Source organism: Chelonoidis abingdonii, chromosome 2, assembly GCF_003597395.2.
Source record: "Chelonoidis abingdonii isolate Lonesome George chromosome 2, CheloAbing_2.0, whole genome shotgun sequence".
Lineage (NCBI taxonomy): Eukaryota > Metazoa > Chordata > Testudines > Testudinidae > Chelonoidis > Chelonoidis abingdonii.
The window spans coordinates 231,684,650-231,705,259 of NC_133770.1; the positions used below are offsets into that span (position 1 = coordinate 231,684,650).

The window sequence follows — 20,610 nt, forward strand, 5'->3', positions numbered from 1 at the left end:
TTACTTATAGTAAAACACTTACCTTTCAAACACCCTGACACTATTGCTAAACTTTTCATCATGTACGTTGCAGTCATCCAACCACACCCTGGCACTTTTAATATCTGTTTTTTTGAGTATTAGTCTGAGGTATAGGAGGTGCCTTTCTTGGCTTTCTTGTTTGCCGCTAGCAAAAGTAATTCTTGAAATATTATAACTGGCTTTCCTGCTTCCTGAAGGTCCACAGCTGGCCAACTCAGATCTATTGAGATGGTTGCAATCAAGGCCGCGCCAAGCTCTGACCTGTGGTCATTTGTTAAGCATAGAAATGTGCTTTATACTTATTTCAGCTGGGCTGCTGCGTTCACCAGACGTAGCAACTGTTTTAACAGGAGTGTTAGAGTTAATGCGCAGAGCACAAAGCATTTGGAAAAGAGGAATGTCATCCTTAAATTTAGTACAACATATATTCCAGAACACGCATTTTGGAAGTTTGATCCTGCTGTTAGATTCAATCACATCACACTAATCACTCGCATTAAATAATCGCGCATGTCATCATGGTGTCCAACAACTGTAGTCTCTAAGTGCCTGCATTGTTGGTAAGTAAGGTTTATTCTTTCTGGTATATGTGAGGGAGTGTTTTGGAATATCAATACAACATCCTAAATAAATACTGCTGTGTTCTCCACCCCTTTTTGAAGCTGCTATGAAAACATTCCTTTAACCTGACTGGTAATTGCACAATCTAGCATCTAGTTAAAAGAATCAAATTTCAATTCCTGTTGGGGGGTCTCATGGATTAATCCCGTGTCCTTGTATCAAAATGTCTTTTCTTCTTTAGTACTCTGTCATATCGTTGACATGGGTGGAATCTTCAGTGTGAAGTTCCTCTCGCCCAAGACTTCTGTTGCCTCTTCCAGAACAATTGTTATTAACATCTACCCTCATCATGATTCGCTAGTTAAGACTGTAGGTATGACTTTGCTGTCCAGGTTTCTTCTATTAAAAAAAAAAAAAGGAGGGGAGGATAGTAGATAAGCTTAGAAGCTGGCAGAGTCCCTGAATCAAAATGGTGTCTGATTGTAACTAACAAATCTTAAGTGATTTGGTTAAAGGCAACATGAAGGTCAAACAATATTCAGGGCACATAACCTTGAAAATAATAATCTATGCTTCCATTACCTCATGCATACCAAGTACCAGTTTAAGATGTGTCACCATGTAAAGTACAATTAATACCTAGTCCAATAAATACACATTAAGATTAGACAACCCAGAAGAGTTTACATCACAAGAAACAGTTACCAGAGTTAGAAGAGAACAAAAGTTTAGAAAGAAATTCACAAGATGAGTATTTCCCAGAAACAGTTGATTTTGAAAATATGAATAAAAGAAAACTCTATGACTTTGAAAAGCTACATATGAAGTAAATCTTACATGTTGTTCCAAGTGTTCTACAGACTTCCCGAATATTCTGAGTAAACAAAGGGATGATGGGCTAAGAAATAAGGAAAAGAAGTGGTAAGACTATGGACAATAGTTCAGCCTCATTTTTTTCTTTTAAATCTTGCATCTGCTTTGAATAGAGTCATTTCGCATCTTTATATTGTGGTTATAGTCAACTTTACCATCCCATTAATCAAAATGAAACAGATAAATTATCATGACTAGAAACTCAAAAGGAGTCACATGTTTGTCAGTTAAAACTACAGCTAGTTAGGTACCAGGTGAGGCTCCATTTTCTGAGGGTTCTTAGAACCTAAATCACATGAATCAGAGGGGTAGCTGTGTTAGTCTGGATCTGTAAAAAGCGACAGAGTCCTGTGGCACCTTATAGACTAACAAATGTATTGGAGCATAAGCTTTTGTGGGTGAATACCCACTTTGTCAGACGCATGTCATGTTAGTCTATAAGGTGTCATAGGACTCTTTGTCTCTTAAATCATATGTATTCATTATCATCACAATGAACAATAAAACAACACTGATAGAATAATACTTAGAAGAAGAAAAATAATTCCACAGATATCAGAATTATCAGCTTCAGGAATCCTGTTCAGCAATTTTTTTTCAGTGCCTAAGAAGTCAGAATACTAGTGAGTTAGACAAAAAACCATCCAGATATAGATATTATTTTGGTAACAAAATTTTGGAAGCAGAAACTAAAATGCAGCACAAGTCCTATAGAAAACTTACACAGACTATGCAATGTAAAAATCTCATCTGAATTATGAAACTCTTGCAAATATCAGAGGAGGGGGAAAGAAGAAAGGATGCCCTTGCCTAATTGAATGTTTACTTTCTAATGCCTTTAATATTTAAAATAGTTTTAAGAAGTTGTAACTTTTCAGAAAATTATTTTTCTCTCAAATGTTGCAGGTTATCATCTCTCTGAAGCACACATTGAGATTAGATCACGTCAAAGCAAATATCCTTTCTAAACCTTACGTTGTGACAGCTCCTTCATTATTATTATTATAGATTGAGCGCCAATCACCCATATGGGATGATACAGAACTTTTTCCCCCTTAGTCCCTATCCCAAGAGGTTTATCAGAGACATAAATTAGACCAGAGGTTCTGAAATTTTGTTATAGTGCAGACCACACTTTAACAGTGAATGTACTTCTTGTGCAACATCCCTGTGACAGCCTACTGTTGTCCATTGTAAACAAACATTCAAAATAATTCTTCATTCTACTCTGCTGACATTTGACTCAAGCTCTTTATTTTTTTCATAATATTGAATGTAAATTCATAGCTTTGCTTAACACTAAAAAACATCGTCTTAAGCCATAAATCCAGTGTCTTTATTATTATAACAATCTGTAATCCACTAGCCCCCTTTTTGTCCTGTGACTACAGGGATGTTAACGGGACACTTCACCTTGAATGGTTCCTTAGTTTAGCATAAGTAATTATCATATATTCTGTCTGTTTGATCTTGTATTTAGCTGTGACTCTCTAAGTACCTTTCCTAGACCTGAGGAAGAAATCTGTTAATAGCTAAAAAGCTTGTCTCACCAATAGAAGTTGGTCTAATAAAAGATGATACCTCACCCACTTTACCAGTTCTGTGTGACAGAGGTGATGAGTGAGGAGGCACGTGGGGTCACATGCCCCGGCAGAGTTGTTGCTTGGCTTGTACTGAGCATGTTCACACAGACTGAGCATGCCCAGTAACATCTGCTGAAGCTACCATCCTCACTCCATCCCCCCACTATTGGCAGGTATGCTTTGTCTCTGACCTGTGAAATGTGGCACAGGAAACTCTGATGTAGACAACAGTTCAAATACACAGACCACTACGGAATCAGATGCTCCATTTGGGATCACATAGGGCCCTCGGGACACACATTGAAGCTATTCAGTGGCTTAGCTACATCCTAAAATGAAATCTTGGAGAAACACTGCTTGAAGCATACAAAGTAAGTCTCTCATCAATACTATTCCTTTTCTAGGGGGAGATCCATTATATTTCTTTTATATACAATAATCTGGTTTATAAAATATATCTTCTGCTAAAGCTTCACATTGCTGTGGGATTACAATAGACTACATGTTTTAATGTAGGTTTTTGTTTAAAGAGGTTCTGATTAGGGCTGTCGAATGATTAAATAATTAATTGTGATTAATCGCATGATTAATAGCGCTGTTAAACAATAGAATACCATTTATTTAAATATTTTTGGAAGTTTTCCACATTGTCAAATATATTGATGTCAATTACAATACAGAGTGCAAAGTGTACGGTGCTCACTTCATTTTTTATTATAAATATTTGCACTGTAAAAAACAAAAGAAATATAATTTTTCAGTTCACAAAATATGAGTACTCTAGTGCAATCTCTTTATTATAAAAGTTGAACTTACAAATGTAGAATTATATACAAAAAGACTGCACTCAAAAATAAAACAATGTGAAACTTTAGAGCCTACAAGTCCACTCAGTCCTACTTCTTGTTCAGCTAATCGCTCAGACAAACTAATTTGTTTACTTTTGCAGGAGGTAATCCTGCCAGCTTCTTGTTTACAATGTCACCTGAAAGTGAGAACAGGCATTCACTTGGCACTCTTGTAGCTGACGTCTCAAGATAGTTACGTGCCAGATGCGCTAATGCAGAGGTGGCCAAATTTACTGGTTCTCCGAGCTGCATACAACAATCTTCAGAAGTCTGAGAACCAGGGCACACCTGCCGGGAGATGGTGCACCCGCAGGGCTGAAGCCCCTAGACCCCCTTCCTTGCTGGACAGACCCGCTTACCTCACCACCCCCCTGCAAGGCAGAGGTCCTGAGCTCCCCCCTCCCAGTCTGGTAGGTGGAGAAAGCGGGGCTGCACGGAGGGCTTGCAAGCCGCACTTTAACGGTAAAAGAGCCACATGTGGCTCGCCAGCCATAGTTTGGCCATCCCTGCACTAAAGAATCAAATGTCCCTTCATGCTGCAACCACCAGCCCAGGGGACATGCGTCCATGCTGATGATGGGTTCTGCTCGATAATGATTCAAAGCAGTGCAGACTGATGTGCATTCATTTTCATCATGAGAGTCAGATGCTACCAGCAGAAGGTTGATTTTCTTTTTTGGTGGCTCATGTTCTGTAGTTTCCGTATCAAAGTGTTGCTTTTTTAAGACTTCTAAAAGCATGCTCCACATCTCGTCTCTCTCAGAGTTTGGAAGGCACTTCAGATTCTTAAACCTTCGGTTGAGTGCAGTAGCTATCTTTAGAAATCTCACATTGGTACATTCTTTGTGGCTTGTCAAATCTGCAGTGAAAGTGTTCTTAAAAGTAACAACATGTGCTAGGTCATCATTCAAGACTGCTATAACATGAAATATATGGCAGAATGTGGGTAAAAATGCAGGAGACATTACATCCCCCAAGGAGCTCAATCACTAAGTTAATTAATGTATTGTTTTTAACGAGCATCATGAGCACGGAAGCATGTCCTCTGGAATGGTGGCCAAAGCATGAAAGGGTATATGAATGTTTAGCATATCTGGAATGTAAATACCATGCAACACCAGCTACAAAAGTGGCATGCAAATGGCTGTTCTCACTTTCAGGTGACATTGTAAATAAGAAGGGGGCAGCATCGTCTCCCATAACTGTAAACAACTTGTTTGTCTTAGAGATTGGCTGAACAATAAGTAGAACTGAGTGGACTTGTAGGCGCTGAAGTTTTACATTGTTTTGTTTTTGAGTGCAGTTATGTGACCAAAAAAAAATCTACATTTGTAAATTTCACTTTCACGATAAAGAGATTGCACTATGGTATTTGTATGAGGTGAATTGAAAAATATTATTTATTTTGTTTTTTACAATTCTAATATTTGTAATAAATTATAATTTAAAGTGAGCACTATACACTTTGTATTTTGTGTTGTAACTGAAATCAATATATTTGAAAATGTAGAAGAACATCCAAAAATGTTTAATAAATGTCTATGGGTGTTCTATTGTTTAACAGTACGATTAAAACTGTGATTAATCACGATTAATTTTTTTAATCGCGATTAATTTTTTTTTGGTTTATCACATCAGTGTACTGCAATTCATTGACATCCTTAGAAACAACACAATGGAATCCCTGTTTGCATACTAAGTCAACATAAGGATGTGAAGTTAACATGAAGTCAGCACACCAGGGAATAAACCTTGGAGAAAAAAGAGAGATTATCCATACTCTGGAGACAAACAATGGATTTGGAAAGATATAAGGAGAAGGCAAAAGGACACCTCTTTTTCCTGCATCTGAGGATATAATTGGGCAGTATGATTACATTCATGAAAATGAGATCCCAACCTGCCCTGGTTGGAGCACTGTAAAGGACATTTAGGTGAGAAATGACTGGTTTTAGACAGATGGTTAGCCTGTTAAAAGTTAAGTTTAGTCTCTAGAAAGTATATAGGGATTTTGTTTTATATGTAACCTTTCTGTTTCCATCATTATCCTTACTCACTCTCTCTGAAATCTTGGCTAATAAACTTATGATTGTTTTCATTATAAATATATCTCAGTGCTGTGATGTTATATAGGAGCCAATCCTCACTTGACTCAAACAAGTTGGCATGTACACTGTTCTCTTGATGATAGCAAACCAGGTATTACTGTCAACAGCTAGTGACAGGAGCTGGATATCACAGGGGAATGCTTCAAAAGAGCTTGGGAACTGGGATGCGAACCATAGTGAGGGCTCCCATTGCCCTGAGCAGAGTTTTTGGGTGACTAGCAGACTGGTGGTGTAAGGGATCTAAAACCCAGTTAAGCACAAGCAATCTTCCTCTAGCTGGAGACAGGAAGGTAACTAGGTGACTCATAGTCCTAGGCATCCTGTCAGACCAGGCCCTGTAGCTAGAGGCTATGAGAGACTTGCATCCTTTATGACTCAGGCAAAGAGAGGGCCCTATAACACACAACAATCAATGGGCTACACATTTACATCACACACGCAGGAGACCACTCACCACTTTTGCATCTATGGCCACTTGAGCAAAACCTTTACGATTACCCCACAAGATACTGTAGTTTTCATCACTAAAGAATGATTCTCGAGCTCCACCTGGTGCAACACCCAGTAAGCTGCCTTTCTTCAGAATTTCAACACATTGTTCTCTCCCTCCATACACTGCAGTAAGCAGTTTAAGATACAGTTGTAGGCCTGCAATAAACAAAAACAGTACAGATCATTATGGCACATTAAACTCATTACATAATTCACATATTGAAAATTAAATCCAACCAAACACTCTCTCTCACACACATACACACACACATACACGTCTCCAGCATTTTTAACTGTGGCTACATATTACATATCTGATAAAACTGGATGTTATAATCAGTATAACGAGTTCAGTGGAGTGGATCATTCAATGCGCTGAATCAGAGCAATGAAGAGGGGCAGAGGCAATTTAGAGGCCAAATTATGTTTTATCTCAATCAGCTGGGATAAAGGAGAAATCAGTTAAGTGGGAAATAATCACTAGTAAATCAGAGTTAGTTGTTTTAGCAGGAACTTCTTGGGCTTACACCATAAACTGTTACTGTTATCTACCTGTATATTAACTACTATTATCTTAATGAAATATAATTAAATGTATAGGTAATAATTTACATTTATGAAATAGCAGAATTTTGAATTAGAAAATACAACGCACTGGAACATAAACCCCACTGTTATAAGTTCACTTTTCAATTTCTCAGTTTTCAGCCTCTGGAAGCCCAGAGTACGGAGGAAGGGTTCTCAGGATGTGTCATAAACAGATAGTTAAGGGTTAATGCCTCTTTTACCTATAAAGGTTTAAGAAGTTCACATAGCCTAGCTGACACCTGACCAGAGGAACCAATGGGGCAACAAGATGTTTTAAAAGGAAGGAGGGAAGTTTCCTTTGTTTAGTCAGTTTCAGTTTCAGCCGGAGTGAAAAAGATCAAGAAACCAGCCTCTTATCAGAGTAGTAAGTTTTAGAAAGGAATAAATAGGTTTATGTTTATTTTCTTTCGTGACTTGTCTTGGTGCAATTAGGGGAATTATCAAATTGGGTATTCTTGCGTGTATTAAGGTTTTTGCCCAGGGGAACATCCTGTGTTTTCAATCTATTGTTTGTGAGATTAGCTGGTATGCTATCTCCCAGAGGTTTTTTTTTTCTCCTTTCTTTTACCTTTCTTTTCTTTAATTAAAAACCTTCTTTTTAAGAACCTGATTGATTTTTTTCCTTGTTTTTTAGATCCAAGGGAATTGGATCTGGACTCACCAGGGAATTGGTGGAGGAGTCTCTCAAGGCTACCCAGGGAGGGGAAGGTTTTGGGGGGAAAGAGTGTGTTCCGGGTACTCAGAAATCTGGATGGTGGCAGCGAGACCAGATCTAAGCAGGTAATTAAGCTTAGAAGTGTCCATGCAGGTCCCCACATCTGTACCCTAAAATTCAGAGTGGGGGTGAGACCTATGAATGGATGTTTAATTATATCTTGAGTAATCCTCTTGTGCAATCTTTGTTTACTGTTTTGCCTCAAGCTTAAATAAAGGCATGTGTTCGTTAATGTGATGTGTTGGCTTCTTGACTGAAGAAGATTGATTATCTCTCTGTTATGTTCCGGCTTACAGTCCCTTTCCTCTCTGGCAATTTCTCTAATTCTGTCACGTCACTTTGTACACCTTAAGATTCTGTCTGGATGTTTTGTTTTACAGTCCTTACTTACATCTCACTTCCTCCATATTTTTCTTTAGTCTGTTTCTCTTTAATTACAGCTCATTTCCTTTGCATTTCATTTACTTTAATTTTCTCAGCATTTTCTAACAATGTTTTTCTAATAATTTCTTAGATTACTTAGAGACTCCTTTGCTATTTTTCCTCTTGTTTAGTTCTACTGTTCTTCCTTTAACATTTTCTCTTTTCCCTTTATACCGCTGTCTTTCCTTTTCCTAGGTACTGTTCCTTTTGTGGTTATCCCTACTTTCCTAGTATCTCTGTCTTTTCTGTCCCTCCTGAACTGGCCTTATTCCATTTCAGCTTTGTTCCTGGCACCCCTTCAAAGACACACCTGGGCCACTGAGGTCCCTATCCACTGGCTCTCCACTTAGTGCGTCCCTTCTTTCCTGTGCTGATTGCTGCCTCACTCACTACTTGCCTCTCTCCCATTGTTGGCCAACTTCCCTACAGACTCCACCAGCTGTGTCCACCACTGTCTGTTTAGCCTGCTTGCAGCAGCACTCCAGGAAGAAAGCTGCCATCTGCTCTTCCCCTCTTGTTTTTTTTTTTCCTTTTCTGTTTTCTCCCCAAAAACCATCCCAGGCTCAAGCTCACCCTGCTTCAGCAGCCCCAGAATAAATGGAGTTATCCAGACAAAGAACAAACAAAGTGATAGAATAAAACCAAGGAAGTTACTGCAGGGTGACATGACTGTGCTGAAAGGTCTTTGTATTTTTCAGTTACTACTACTGCATCTGTTGATGAATACAAATAAGGCTAAATTCTGACTTCAGTGACTGCAGAATTTGGTCCATAGTTTTTCTCACTTTTACATTAAAAACTTCTGAGACTTTGTCTGAGGCTCACTTGGAAATCAGAATTGTTTTATAAATGTACAGCTTGAAACTAAACAGCCCTTTCTTGTGTGCTCCCTTTGTTAGAAGACATTTTGACAACCAAAAGAATGCCTAATGTTTTTAGGCCATTGCCAGTAACTGGAATATCAGTTAATGTGCTCATTGCTAAAAATAGCTAAAGCTAGTCAGTAGGCCTTTGTAGCAGCCTTAGCATAACTAAATGAGCCGGATAGTGGCGGCTGAGTGACCACGAGAGTTGGGCATGACCCTGCTTGCCTTCCTGTTAAAGCTTTCTTTGAAAGTACTGAAATTGTGTCTTAAAAAACCAGGAAGTCTAGCTATATCTTTGGACTGTTGTTGTGTGGAAAGACAGCTGCAGGACTAACAGCTTAAAATGTGCTTGCTTAATGTTTTTTCTTTGATTGACATGTTGTTGATATACTTGTAGTAGCTGCTAACCTAAAAGGGGTAGATAGGTCTGATGAATTTGGATTTGACCTTCTGGACATTTCTTGGAATCCAAAGTGATAGGCACTCAACTGGCCACTTGAACCTTGTCATTTGATCACTTGAGACCCCTTCAGACCATAGGTCATTATTATTTGGGGGCGCATTAACATTTTGCATATCTTTGTGCCTGAGTTCTAATAAAACAGTAATTTGGGATGAAAGCTCTTTCGGTTTGTGTCAATCTTTAATCAGACGGATGCGCTGGGTCACCCACTGATTTATTCCTGACACTGTCTCACAAAGAGAACAGTTACTCTGAGCTTTGGGTTGAGAGAATCCTGGCTAACACCCTCACTTAATTTGAATGAGTTAAAAAAAAAGTCACAGCTGCCTACCTAGAATATATACACAACACCCAAAAATAAGCCTAACGTTAACATTATCCTACTGAGAAACTAAGAACTTTTGAGTGGGTTATAAACTATAACTTCTTGTAGGCTGAGGACAAGGGACAAAGAGTCGCAACACAGAGAAACATGGTATATATCAGAATACCAAGAGACCCATACCAAGATTAAAAATGTTTTCTGTTTTTCCAAATTGCTCCAGTAACATAATTATGTTAAGGGTAGTAAGAATTTTTGACACTACAGATGTATATTGGGAAATGTTGTTACCTTTTATCTTTCTGAGTTCACAAATGTAGCTCTGAGATTTTGGGTTACAAATGAAATAAAGATTACTAAAGTTGAGTTCCTCAGTCTATTTTCAGTTGGTTTAAAGAAGCTTCTTACAAAGATATTTAACTTTAAATGAATACAAAAACTGAATCATCCACACTATGCTGAGCAGTATGGGAAGTGGGGATTATTCTTTGAAACAGCTTCTAAGGAGAATAGCATAGAGACAAACAAACCACTAGCTCCTAGGTAAATTTGAATTGCATTAACAAACCTCCAGCTACCAGTGGAATAATGGTAGTGTAATTATGGTGGGAAATGACTAGAAAATTTTTTGAAACTTTAAACTTTAAAAGGTATGGTCATTCACCTATAAATTTACAGTAATAAAGAAATATACTATATAAAATAATTCCTTATACACGAAAGAAGTACAGTGTAATAAGAAACCAATCTCTGAAAGAACAGTTCTCCTCACAGTGGCTTCTGCATATTCCCACTCATGAAATGCATCAGCCAAGCCACTCTGACAATGGAACCTAACTAGCAGTGCTCAGACCCTGCTTCAGTGTTCCTGAAAATTCTAGGGGCCAGGCTATACAAAGAGGCATGGCAATCCATAGCCTCCTCAATTCCTTCCTGTGGCTTGCAGTGATGGACTCTGAACCTTTCTGGACCTTTGCTCTGATGCTTTAAAAACCCTTCAGTAGTTCTGAAGTTAGAATTAAGGATTGTAATTAGTTTCTAGTTTACATAGGTAGGATAGTTTAGTTTTACAATACAAATTTTAATGGAAAAATTCAAATGGTGGAGCTGAAGAAGAACCCCAGATTCAAACATTGTGTCTCCTACTGAAGATGTTTCTGGTCTCAGATGCACATTCTACTTCAGATAGAGACATTTTCCATCAAAGTGCTCAATCTGCACCATGTTTACTCCGAGAGCTAAGAAGGAGAGACAGAATAGATTGCTTATACTCCTTCAGGAGGCATTGTCAGCTCAGTTGGGATCTGACAAGACATCAGATCCATGGGATAAGCCCAGACCACCCTTAGCTCTAGGTCCTTCAGATCAGAAAGATAAGGAGAAACATAATGACCTCTGTCCATTCTGAGGGCATCTTCAACTCCAGCAGCATCGGCTGTGCCACCTTCAGAGAAAGAGAAGAATGAGGCTAAGAAAGTCTCCAGGTCTGCAGATCTGAGACAAGATGAGAGAAATCTACCTATGGAAACCACCTCTGTTAGAAGAACTATTCCAAGAATGGAAAATTTATCAAATCCAGAGTCTACGAATCTGAATAAGATTATGGCACATAAAAATTCTGTGAGCAGAGCTAAGATACAGGCATCAAAGTCTTTGGAATCAGTGTGTAACCAAGATACTTTGCCAGTTTCAAGTACTTGGGAAGCTTTTCTTAAACCTGCGGCTTATGGAGTGCAACTATAGCCAGCAAGAACTACTCTTGTGCAACATTCTGGTTCCAATCCTCCTATTCATTCTCTCACAGAAATGGTTCAGATCCAGCCCTCATTGAGTCCTTAGCAGTCTCAGATGCACAAAAAAGATCAAGAACAAATAAGAGGAGCTCTTCTTCAGCATGTCTTTCCTTACCTCCAGAGAATAAGAGAAGAGAAGAACGGTGATTTCACCTCCAGTTCCACTTCCCTTTGGGATCTCCACATATATTATCTCTATGATCAGTTCTATCAGATCCACTGCTGTCACCTCTACTCTCACTATCAGATCCAAGATCACAACCTTTATCTGAGTAATATCCAGTTCAGATCAGCCGGTACCATTGGCTCTCTCATATCCGCCTGATCATAACAAGAGATATTAGGACTCAAGATCCTTTCAATATTATGGTCAAGGGTATGAATTGGATCTGATGACTGAATCTTGGATAGAATGGCCTTGGTCTCACTGGCTTTATTGGCTGGATCTGTATTATGCATGTTACTGAGAACACATGAGACCAAGTAAAGGACATAAAAAACTACTGCTTATTCTCCATCTGTGGAAGCAGTAGCTTTCCAATAATTGATTGAAAGGATGGTGGCTATTTTAAAATTACAAACCTTGACTTTTAAAGTTCCACACTTTGATTGTGGAAACTTCTCCTTCTATATTGAATATTCTTGGTTCGTGCTTGTCCTCCAGATTTCCTCTACCTTTGTTGGTTGGTTTACCACAATCTGCTAAACTTATTTGGTCCAACCCAACATCAGTTCAGCCAATATCTAAAAACATAGGCAAACTGTATCCTCTTCCTCAGGAAGGTTTCTCTACTTTCATACCCATCCTATACCTAATTCCCTACTGGTCGGGGCAACCATTCAAAGAACAACACGAGGCACCATGTGTCGGCCTATTCCAAACAAGGAAATTAATTAACAAGACGTGAATTCACAGAAATAGTCACAGTAGCCTTGTAAATATGTAACTAGTAGATAAAGAAATAGTAGGGAAGTGAATGATGTGTAATGGATGACAGCTGTGTGGCACATGAACAGCTCATGATCTGTATGGACATTGGTTCCTATAAGTTAATAGATCAATCACAGAGCACATGATATGTTATAAAATGGAAGATGTGTCAGTAGATAGTTAAAATTGTATATAAAGTAATCAATGACTGTATTCTTTGGGGATTTGTGGTTGTGATGACAGTGATATACCCAGTACCCGCCATCTAAGCTTGAACCTGATCTACTCATTGTAGTTCTTTATTGGCATATAGTAAAAACCTGAGTGATGAGTTCAGAATGGAGTTGAGTTTCTGGGAACTGAGAGGTAAAGGTCTCGAGAGGAATTGCAACACCACTCATTCTACTCCTTCTGATTAAGAGGATAAGAAAATTGAAATATTAGCCAGAAAACTATTTTGGTCATCTACTTTGGGCCTCAAATTATCAGTCATTGAAGCTAACAATATCATTCATGGGAAAAATTAGAGCTGTTCATCAAATTTTTATCAGAAGATGAGAGAAAGTTAGCAAATGTTATTGCTTCACATGGCTAAAAGATTGATAAATACGTTTTGAGGGCATGTTATGACTCTTCATATTTTCCAACAACAGCAGTTTCATCTGTAATTTTCTTAAGATACTTTGCTTAGTTGAAATCTTCTTGTCTCCAACCAGAGACTAAAGAAAGGGTCGAAGATCTCCCCTTTGAGGGGTGAGGTCTTTTTTAGTATTAAGCCTGATGAGGTATTAGAAAGAATGAAGGATACAAGATATGCTGCAAGGTCTCTGGGATTTTACCAGTGTCAAAGTTAGATTCAGGACTCACAATTTGTCAGACCACTCTGTTTATTAGCGCAGCGCTCCTCCAATAACATTCAGAATATGTGAGTGCCATGCAAGGCCTCAACAGTCTTATTTATACAGCTAAAAGAGCAGGAGTTAGACAAAAGAACAAAGAAGCAAAAGACAGGAAAAAACTACCTGTGACACAGCATGCATATCCTACTTCCTTAACTGATTGTATCGATCTAAGGCTAATACTTTTTCCAATTGCCCTTAAACGGTGCAATTGTTCTACTGCTAATGTCTGTGTTCCTGACACCTGGATTTTGCACATTCCAACAACTTTGCTTAAAGGTGCAGACAACATTTCTTTAATTCTTTCTATTCTTAACAATATAATTCATTCTACTTTCACAATCCCTCCTTTTTGGTCAGGTACGCCATGACCAACCATCACTGGGTTCCACAAATTAACCGTTCCTTATCCTCTTTGCTCATCAGTGATATTCAAAATCATCATATTAGCACTCTGTTTTGGGGCAGTTTACCTGAGTGACACAATTCTGGATGCAACAGGAGATTAACTGAAAGCATAGACAAAATCACTAAGATTCCAAACAGGATAGTTTAGGGCTCCCTGAAAACACCAGTTTCCTATGCCAGAGAAATTGAACAGGTTACTTAGCCACTTCCATAAAGAGACTGGGCTCTTCATGAGGAAGATATGCGATTTGTTCTAAGTGGTTAGCGAGATCTATCACCTCATTGGTATGGTCAGGTATAAACACACAACATTCTTCCCAATGAAGGGCACAGGTCCCTCCTTTGGCCGCCAGCACTATGTCTAATGCTGACGGTTTTGGAGAGCCACCTGTCTGATCACCCCTGTTTCTGTGGCCAGGGTTTTTAAACTTTCTCCGGTTTTATTTGCCATTATTTCAACCACTGCATGTAGCCTCTAGGAGTCTTTTTGCTGGTGTATTACTCCCCAAGTGGAATAAAGGAAGTGCCAATAGCCTCTTCCCAAGTTAAGGGCTTATGTTATGTATATACCATTGGGCATCTGTTAAGTCCCTTCTTTTTCGCCTGAAATTATACGGAGGCGTTCTCGTGGAAGGGACTCTAAGTACTCGGAATTGTGGGAAGAGTTGGCTGGGATAACAGATACCTGACCAGTGAGCTGGTAATACAGATAAGCTTTGGTCCACAAACCCAATGATGGCCTATTAAGGCTGGGAAGGGTCGATTGCATCCATTTGTTTATAGGTATCTACAAATGAGGAGTAATATCCTCCAAAGGGCAACAGGTATATCTCCTTACGAGGAGTGGTAGTGTTTTGTATGGCATTAGAACGAGTAGTAACTATTTTTACTAAGATTACTGTAGGGTGAACATGAGATTGATTTTTCTGTTTGATCCAGGTTGAGAGAAAAATTCATATCCCGTACCCAGTCCCCCCACTCTTTAGTTTGTTTGAATAATCCCATACACCATTTGCCACAATATGCTGAAGGCAATGGCTTTTTCCCAGATCAGCCCTGTCCCATTACACACCCAACACCAATGACCTTTCTCCCCCCCACCACACTTATCCATTTAGATGCATTTATTCCCACTGTTTCCCCAAGTGTCATTACTGTTCCATGTTTTGTTAATGGACGAGGCCCCAGTAAGGTCTGGGGAATTGAGTGGATAAGCCAGGACAGGAACACCAGCTTGAGAGTGGGGCTGGGATGTGGCTGCAGACCCAGCATTTGGAAATATTAAGGGTCTGAGCTATCCACACTTGCTGCTGGAATAAAAGAATTGTCATTGTGGGCTCCCCAGATCTTAAGATACCAGCAGCCGAGAACAGGCACCACCAGAGGTGCATGTTGGAGGCAAGGCCCTTCTGGTTCTGACAACCTCAACTGAGGGAACCGCAGTGCGGTTTTATGTCACCCAGGCAGCAGGCGCTAGGCTCACTACTGTGCTTTTGGCCTTGCTTTAGGTTGTCGTCTGCTTCTGGCAACCCTTACGAGAGGTAGATTGTAAGGTATATGCAGGCTGTTCCTCTACGTCTTCTTCTGGAGTCAAAACTGACTCTGCGCAGTCACTGAGGTGTTGATTGGTTTGCCGGGGAGGGTGTCTTCTTACACTGTGAAGCATGTATCCATGCTGCGATGCCAGATAGCTTAACAGCTGTCTGGGTAGTAAGCAGTACCTGATGAGGACCCTTCCACCGAGGTTCCAAGGCGTGTTTTCGATGGTGATGCCGTACGTAGACCCAGTCACCTGGCTCAAGGTTGTGGCAAGGAGTCAGAGGTGGGTTCCGTCGGCCAGGCGGCTGAACTGTGAATGGAAGTGACTTACAGCTTGCATTATCCCTTGCAATATTGCAGGAGCGTACTGTGAGTCAAATTCAAGTCTGGGACTGGAGTAATGGTAGCCACAGTTCGCATAGGGCGTCCCATAACGATTTCAAAAGGACTCAGTTTATGCCTTTGGGATGGAGTGGATCGCATTTCCATAAGGGCTAGTGGTAAAGCTGCTGGCCAGCTTAACCCTGTGGAGTCACCAAATCTTAGCAAGTTTATTCTAAGTACAAACATTTCACCTTTCCACAGCACTGCACTTTTGTGGGTGGTAGGGACAGTGCAGCAGGTGTGTGACATGTAATATACGATTCCAGGTGTTGCACAATTTGTCCAGTAAAGTGTGTACCCCGAAGGTCACTGGACAGAGTGGCAGGAATTCCCTTGGCAGGGGCATAATATGGTTTAACAAACATTTAGCAACGGACAGTGAGTCAGCCTTGCGACAAGGAGAGGCTTCAATCCAACCAGAAAATAAACATACCATAACCAAAATATAATTCATATCGTTGACACTTAGGCATTTGTACAAAATCAAGTTGCCAATGCAAGAAGGGTGCTTGGGGCAAGCCCGGAATCCCTGAGCCACTTTTTACAGGTTTACCAATATTGTGGCTTTGGCAAGTGGTGCAGCGGCACAGTGGCGGGCTGCAAAAGAGGCTGAAATGGGAGCCCACCATCCCGCCTTAGTTAGAGGCAGAGACCATTCCCTCCTTTTCCGACATGCGAAACACCATGTAGCAGGGTGGCCAGCGATGAGTAGAATGAAACGGGGGCCACAAAGGCACCAGTGGGGCGACGCCAAAGGGAATCAGGATGTAGAGAGCAACCCTGGGCAACCAGGAGTCTTTTTCAGTTTCTGGGGCAGAGTCCTGGAGCAGGTGAGGTCAGTGAGGGACGGTGGTGGTATAGAAACAGAGAGGGAACCTAGAAATGCAATCTGGGGAGGTTCTATGGCAGCAGCATGTTTAGCAGAGGCATCAGCAAATGCGTTACCTTAGCAACATCAGTGTTTTGCCATCGAGTGACCAGGGCACTTAACATAGCCAGGGCAGAGGAAGTAAAACTGCATACAGAGAGCCAGCGATATAGGGGCGATATAGGGGTAGTACGGCAGATGTAAGGAAACCCCGAGCTTGCCAGAGGGTACCAAAGTCATGTACAACCCCAAAAGCATAGCGGGAGTCAGTGTAAATGGTGGCAGAGCGTCCCTCGCCAAAAAGCAGGCACGGTAAGGGCAACTAATTCAGCAACTTGTGCTGAGGTTTACAGAAGGTAAAGGCGCAGCTTCTAGGGTTTCAGAGAGTGATACTACAGCATATCCTGCAAGGAGACGACCTTGGTTGTCTCGAAAACAGGAACCATCAGTAAACAAAACAAGGTCAGAGTTAGGGAGAGGGACATCAGAAAAGTCAGAGCGGGACGGTGATAGCAGAGACAGTTGCAAGGCAGTTGGAGGATCACCATCATTAGACAAAGGAAGGAGAGTGGCAGGATTTAACTGAGACAGCGCTTTATAGTGATATATGAGCCTGACAGCAGTAGAAGTTCATACCTGGTAAGGCGAGCGGAGGAGAGGTGGCTTGTATTGCGTTGTAATAGCAGAGTTTTTCTACAGAGTGAGGGACCATAAGAGTAAGGGGGAGCGAAGGACAAGGGATTCAGACATTTCGACTAGGCGTGCTGCGGCAGCCACAGCACGTAGGCAGGGGCAGGCCTTGGGCACAGGGTCCAAAGTGGCAGAGAAATAAGCTACTGGGCGGTTCTTGCCTCCGTTGCACCTGAGTGAGAACTCCAAGTGCACATCCAGATTGTTCATGGCAGAAAAGGGTAAAAGGCTTAGAATAGTCTGGCAGCCCTAAAGCGGGGCAGAAGCCAAACCTTGTTTGAGGGAAACAAAGGCAGAGTCAGCTTCAGGTGGCCATGGCATGGGATTAGGCACAGAGAGTCGAGTGAGTTCCTGTAGAGGTTTTGCAAGGGAGGCATATGGGGAATCCATTGCTGCAAAATCCAGCCATGCCCAGAAATTTTCGGACTGGCGTGGGGTGCAGGGTCGGGGAAAGCTAAGGATAGCCTGGACACGGGTGGGAGAAAGCGTACGGGAACCCTGGAGAGGAGAAAACCAGGTATGTGACAGAGGTTTGACAGAGCTGTAGTTTAGAGCGAGAAGCCTTGTGACCTTTGTTTGCTAGGGCAGTAAGGAGCACTAAAGAGTCAGTTTCTGAGGCAGATAACGACGGGAACAGAGAAGCAGGTCATCTACATATTGGACTAGAGTGGACCCGATGGGAAACAAGGTCAGCTAGGTCTCGGGCTAATGCCTGGGAGAGAGTAAGATGGATTTTCCGTATACCCCTGAGGGAGCGTGGTCCCATGTATATTGCTGTCCCCTGTAGGAAAAGGCAAAGAGGTACTGGGAGTCAGGGTGAACGGAACAGAAAAGAAAGCAGAACACAATCAACAACAGTAAAATGAGTTGCAGCTGGTGGAATAGAAGCCAGGATCGTTGCTGGGTTCGGGACAACAGGAAAAGTGGGTATGACAATACGATTAATGGCTCGAAGGTCCTGAACAAATCGCCATGATTTGCCATCAGCTTTTCGTATGGGGAGGAATAGGAGTGTTACAGGGACTGGAACAGGGAACAATAATGCCTTGCTCCTGCAGGGCAGTTATGACCGGAGCAATGCCAGCCTCTGCCTCAGGGTTTAAGGGTACTGGGATAGGCGAGGCAGGGGTTTGGAGAGTCAACAGTAATGCAGACAGGATCAGTATTTAAGCGGCCACCTCAGAGGGATGGGTTGGCCACAGAGAGGATGGGACCTGCGAAATTAGGTGCTCAAGGGACGGGATCAGTGGGCAACAAGGACCGGAGTAGAAAGGGACGTTTCAGACAGCAGGGAGGCTACAGAATCACTCAGGAAGACTGGGGATACTTGTAAATAAACCCATCCAGGGAACAGTATATGGTACAGCCAAGCTTACATAACAGATCCCGACCCAAAAGGTTTACCGGAGTGGAATCAGAGAGAAGGAAGGCATGATCCGCGCAGAAAGGGGACCAACCTGGACCGGTAGAGGTTTTGGAAGGGATAAGGGTTGGGACTCCGTAATGCCACAGCGGACACGGTTTTTCCCGAGCGGGGAACCTTCAGGCAAAGGTCGGTAGTACGAACTGCAGAGAGCGAAGCTCCGTATCAACAAGGAAAGGGAGAGAAAGATCATTGATAGTTAACACACACTCACCGTGGGAGTGAGAGTGGTAGTAAAGGGGCTAAAATTTCCTGAGGTTCCCCGGTTCCCGTCATTGTTGTGGGGCAAAGTAAGGCTGGGGCTGACTGGCTGTGCTGGCAGGGGTTTAACTGGTTGTTCACAGAGTTACCAGGCGGTTTGGACACTCATTCTTCCAATGTCCCGGCTGTTTACAGTAATTACAAACATCTCCATAACCGAAAATCCAGTTTCCTGTCCCCTCCACGACCACAGTCCCGTCCCTGGTGTTTTCCCCCCCCTCCCCGTCCCATCCGCCGGTATTGTTTGCCCTGCCCTGAATAATGCTGTATTTGCAAGGCCATTAACTGCTGAGCTGATTGTTCTTCCTTTCCTTTTAAAGTACGTTGGCAGTGCTCTGCCACTGTTTGCAATTTGTCCATGGTTTCGGTCTCCCATCCAACACTTATTCGTTTTAGCAGATTGCCAATAGCAGGCAGGAGGCCATTAACAAATGCACTAGCCAGGGCGCCCTGTTCCATTTGTATCTGGTTGCTGTATACCAGAATGTTGCAGAAAAATGTCAGTTAGCCGGGTGCGATAGTCGCCCGGGTTTTCTCCCTGTCGTTGCTTACAGGCATTTATGGCGTCCAGTTGGTTTTAGGAATCCATACCCGAGGATGGCTTCAAATAGATTTTTAGCTCGTTCCTTACACTTTTTTCGGTAAGCAGCATTAGGACCAGTGTCTGGTAAGTAGAGTGGCGGTCAGCAGCGAGCCAATTTGCTGCTGTGAGCCATTTTTCATGCTCACTAGGGCTGTTACAAGTAGCTTGCACAGCTGCAGGAGGTCTGCTTCAGAGGGTTCATAGGTATCACACACTAAAAAAAATTCCTCTGCAAATTTGCTTAGGATTTTCTCGGGCTTGGAAAGCCTTTTACAATTGAAAGGAGCTCAGTGCGAGTCCAGGGCTTATAGCTCCAAGTGGGACTCCGTCCTGGCCCCCAGTATGCAGGATTCGAGGGGGAGCCTGAATATTTTTAAGGCCCAAGCGCGAGCTTTTACGAATCAGAGTTTGTCCAGGAATGGGCTCGGCAGTACCGGATGGTCCGGACGGGTTTGAACTGGAGATTTTCGGGACTTGTGTCCTGAGCTGGAGATTTGCTGACAGTTGTTCCTGTGCTGGGGGCGTGGATGGCCGCCTATGATTCGACGCAAGGCTGCCAGGCCGATTAACGCGTCTTCTTCATCCTCATCCCCAGAATCTAGCAAGGGGTTTTCTTCATCTTTTCCCACCCCGAGACAGGAGTATGAAGGGGGGTTTGCTTGGAGAACAGGGTAAAGGGGAGCGCTCGGTCTAGTGGTGTGGGAGAGGAGGTTTCCAATAAAGCTTTTAATTTATCATTTGAATCTTTAAGAGAGGCGAGTTTTGATTCTGTCCATCTATGATTTGCCTCTTCCCACCATTGCCATGAAACAATCGACCTCTCCTTTTGCCAATTTAGTTTTAGATTGGCCGAGTTTGTCTTTTAAGACATCTACTCGATCCTTGTCCCAAGATCCTAACAGTGGCCACTGAGTTTTGGATCTCTCCCTGAGTTAGTCTAGACCATTTTTCCAGAAACTTGCAGGATC

The 20,610-nt window shown here is 41.9% G+C and overlaps 1 protein-coding gene across 1 annotated transcript in view; it reads right to left on the reverse strand.

The window, feature by feature from the left end:
- Positions 1-20,610, reverse strand: part of LOC116836623 (DGAT1/2-independent enzyme synthesizing storage lipids-like) — a 55,200-nt gene that overhangs the window by 17,176 nt on the left and 17,414 nt on the right. Inside the window, exons 3-5 of the mRNA XM_075063402.1 lie at positions 6,449-6,642; positions 1,420-1,480; positions 23-104 (exon numbers count right to left, since the gene is read on the reverse strand). Of these exons, the coding sequence (XP_074919503.1) occupies positions 23-104; positions 1,420-1,480; positions 6,449-6,642 (337 nt within the window). The remainder of the gene's footprint in view (positions 1-22; positions 105-1,419; positions 1,481-6,448; positions 6,643-20,610) is intronic.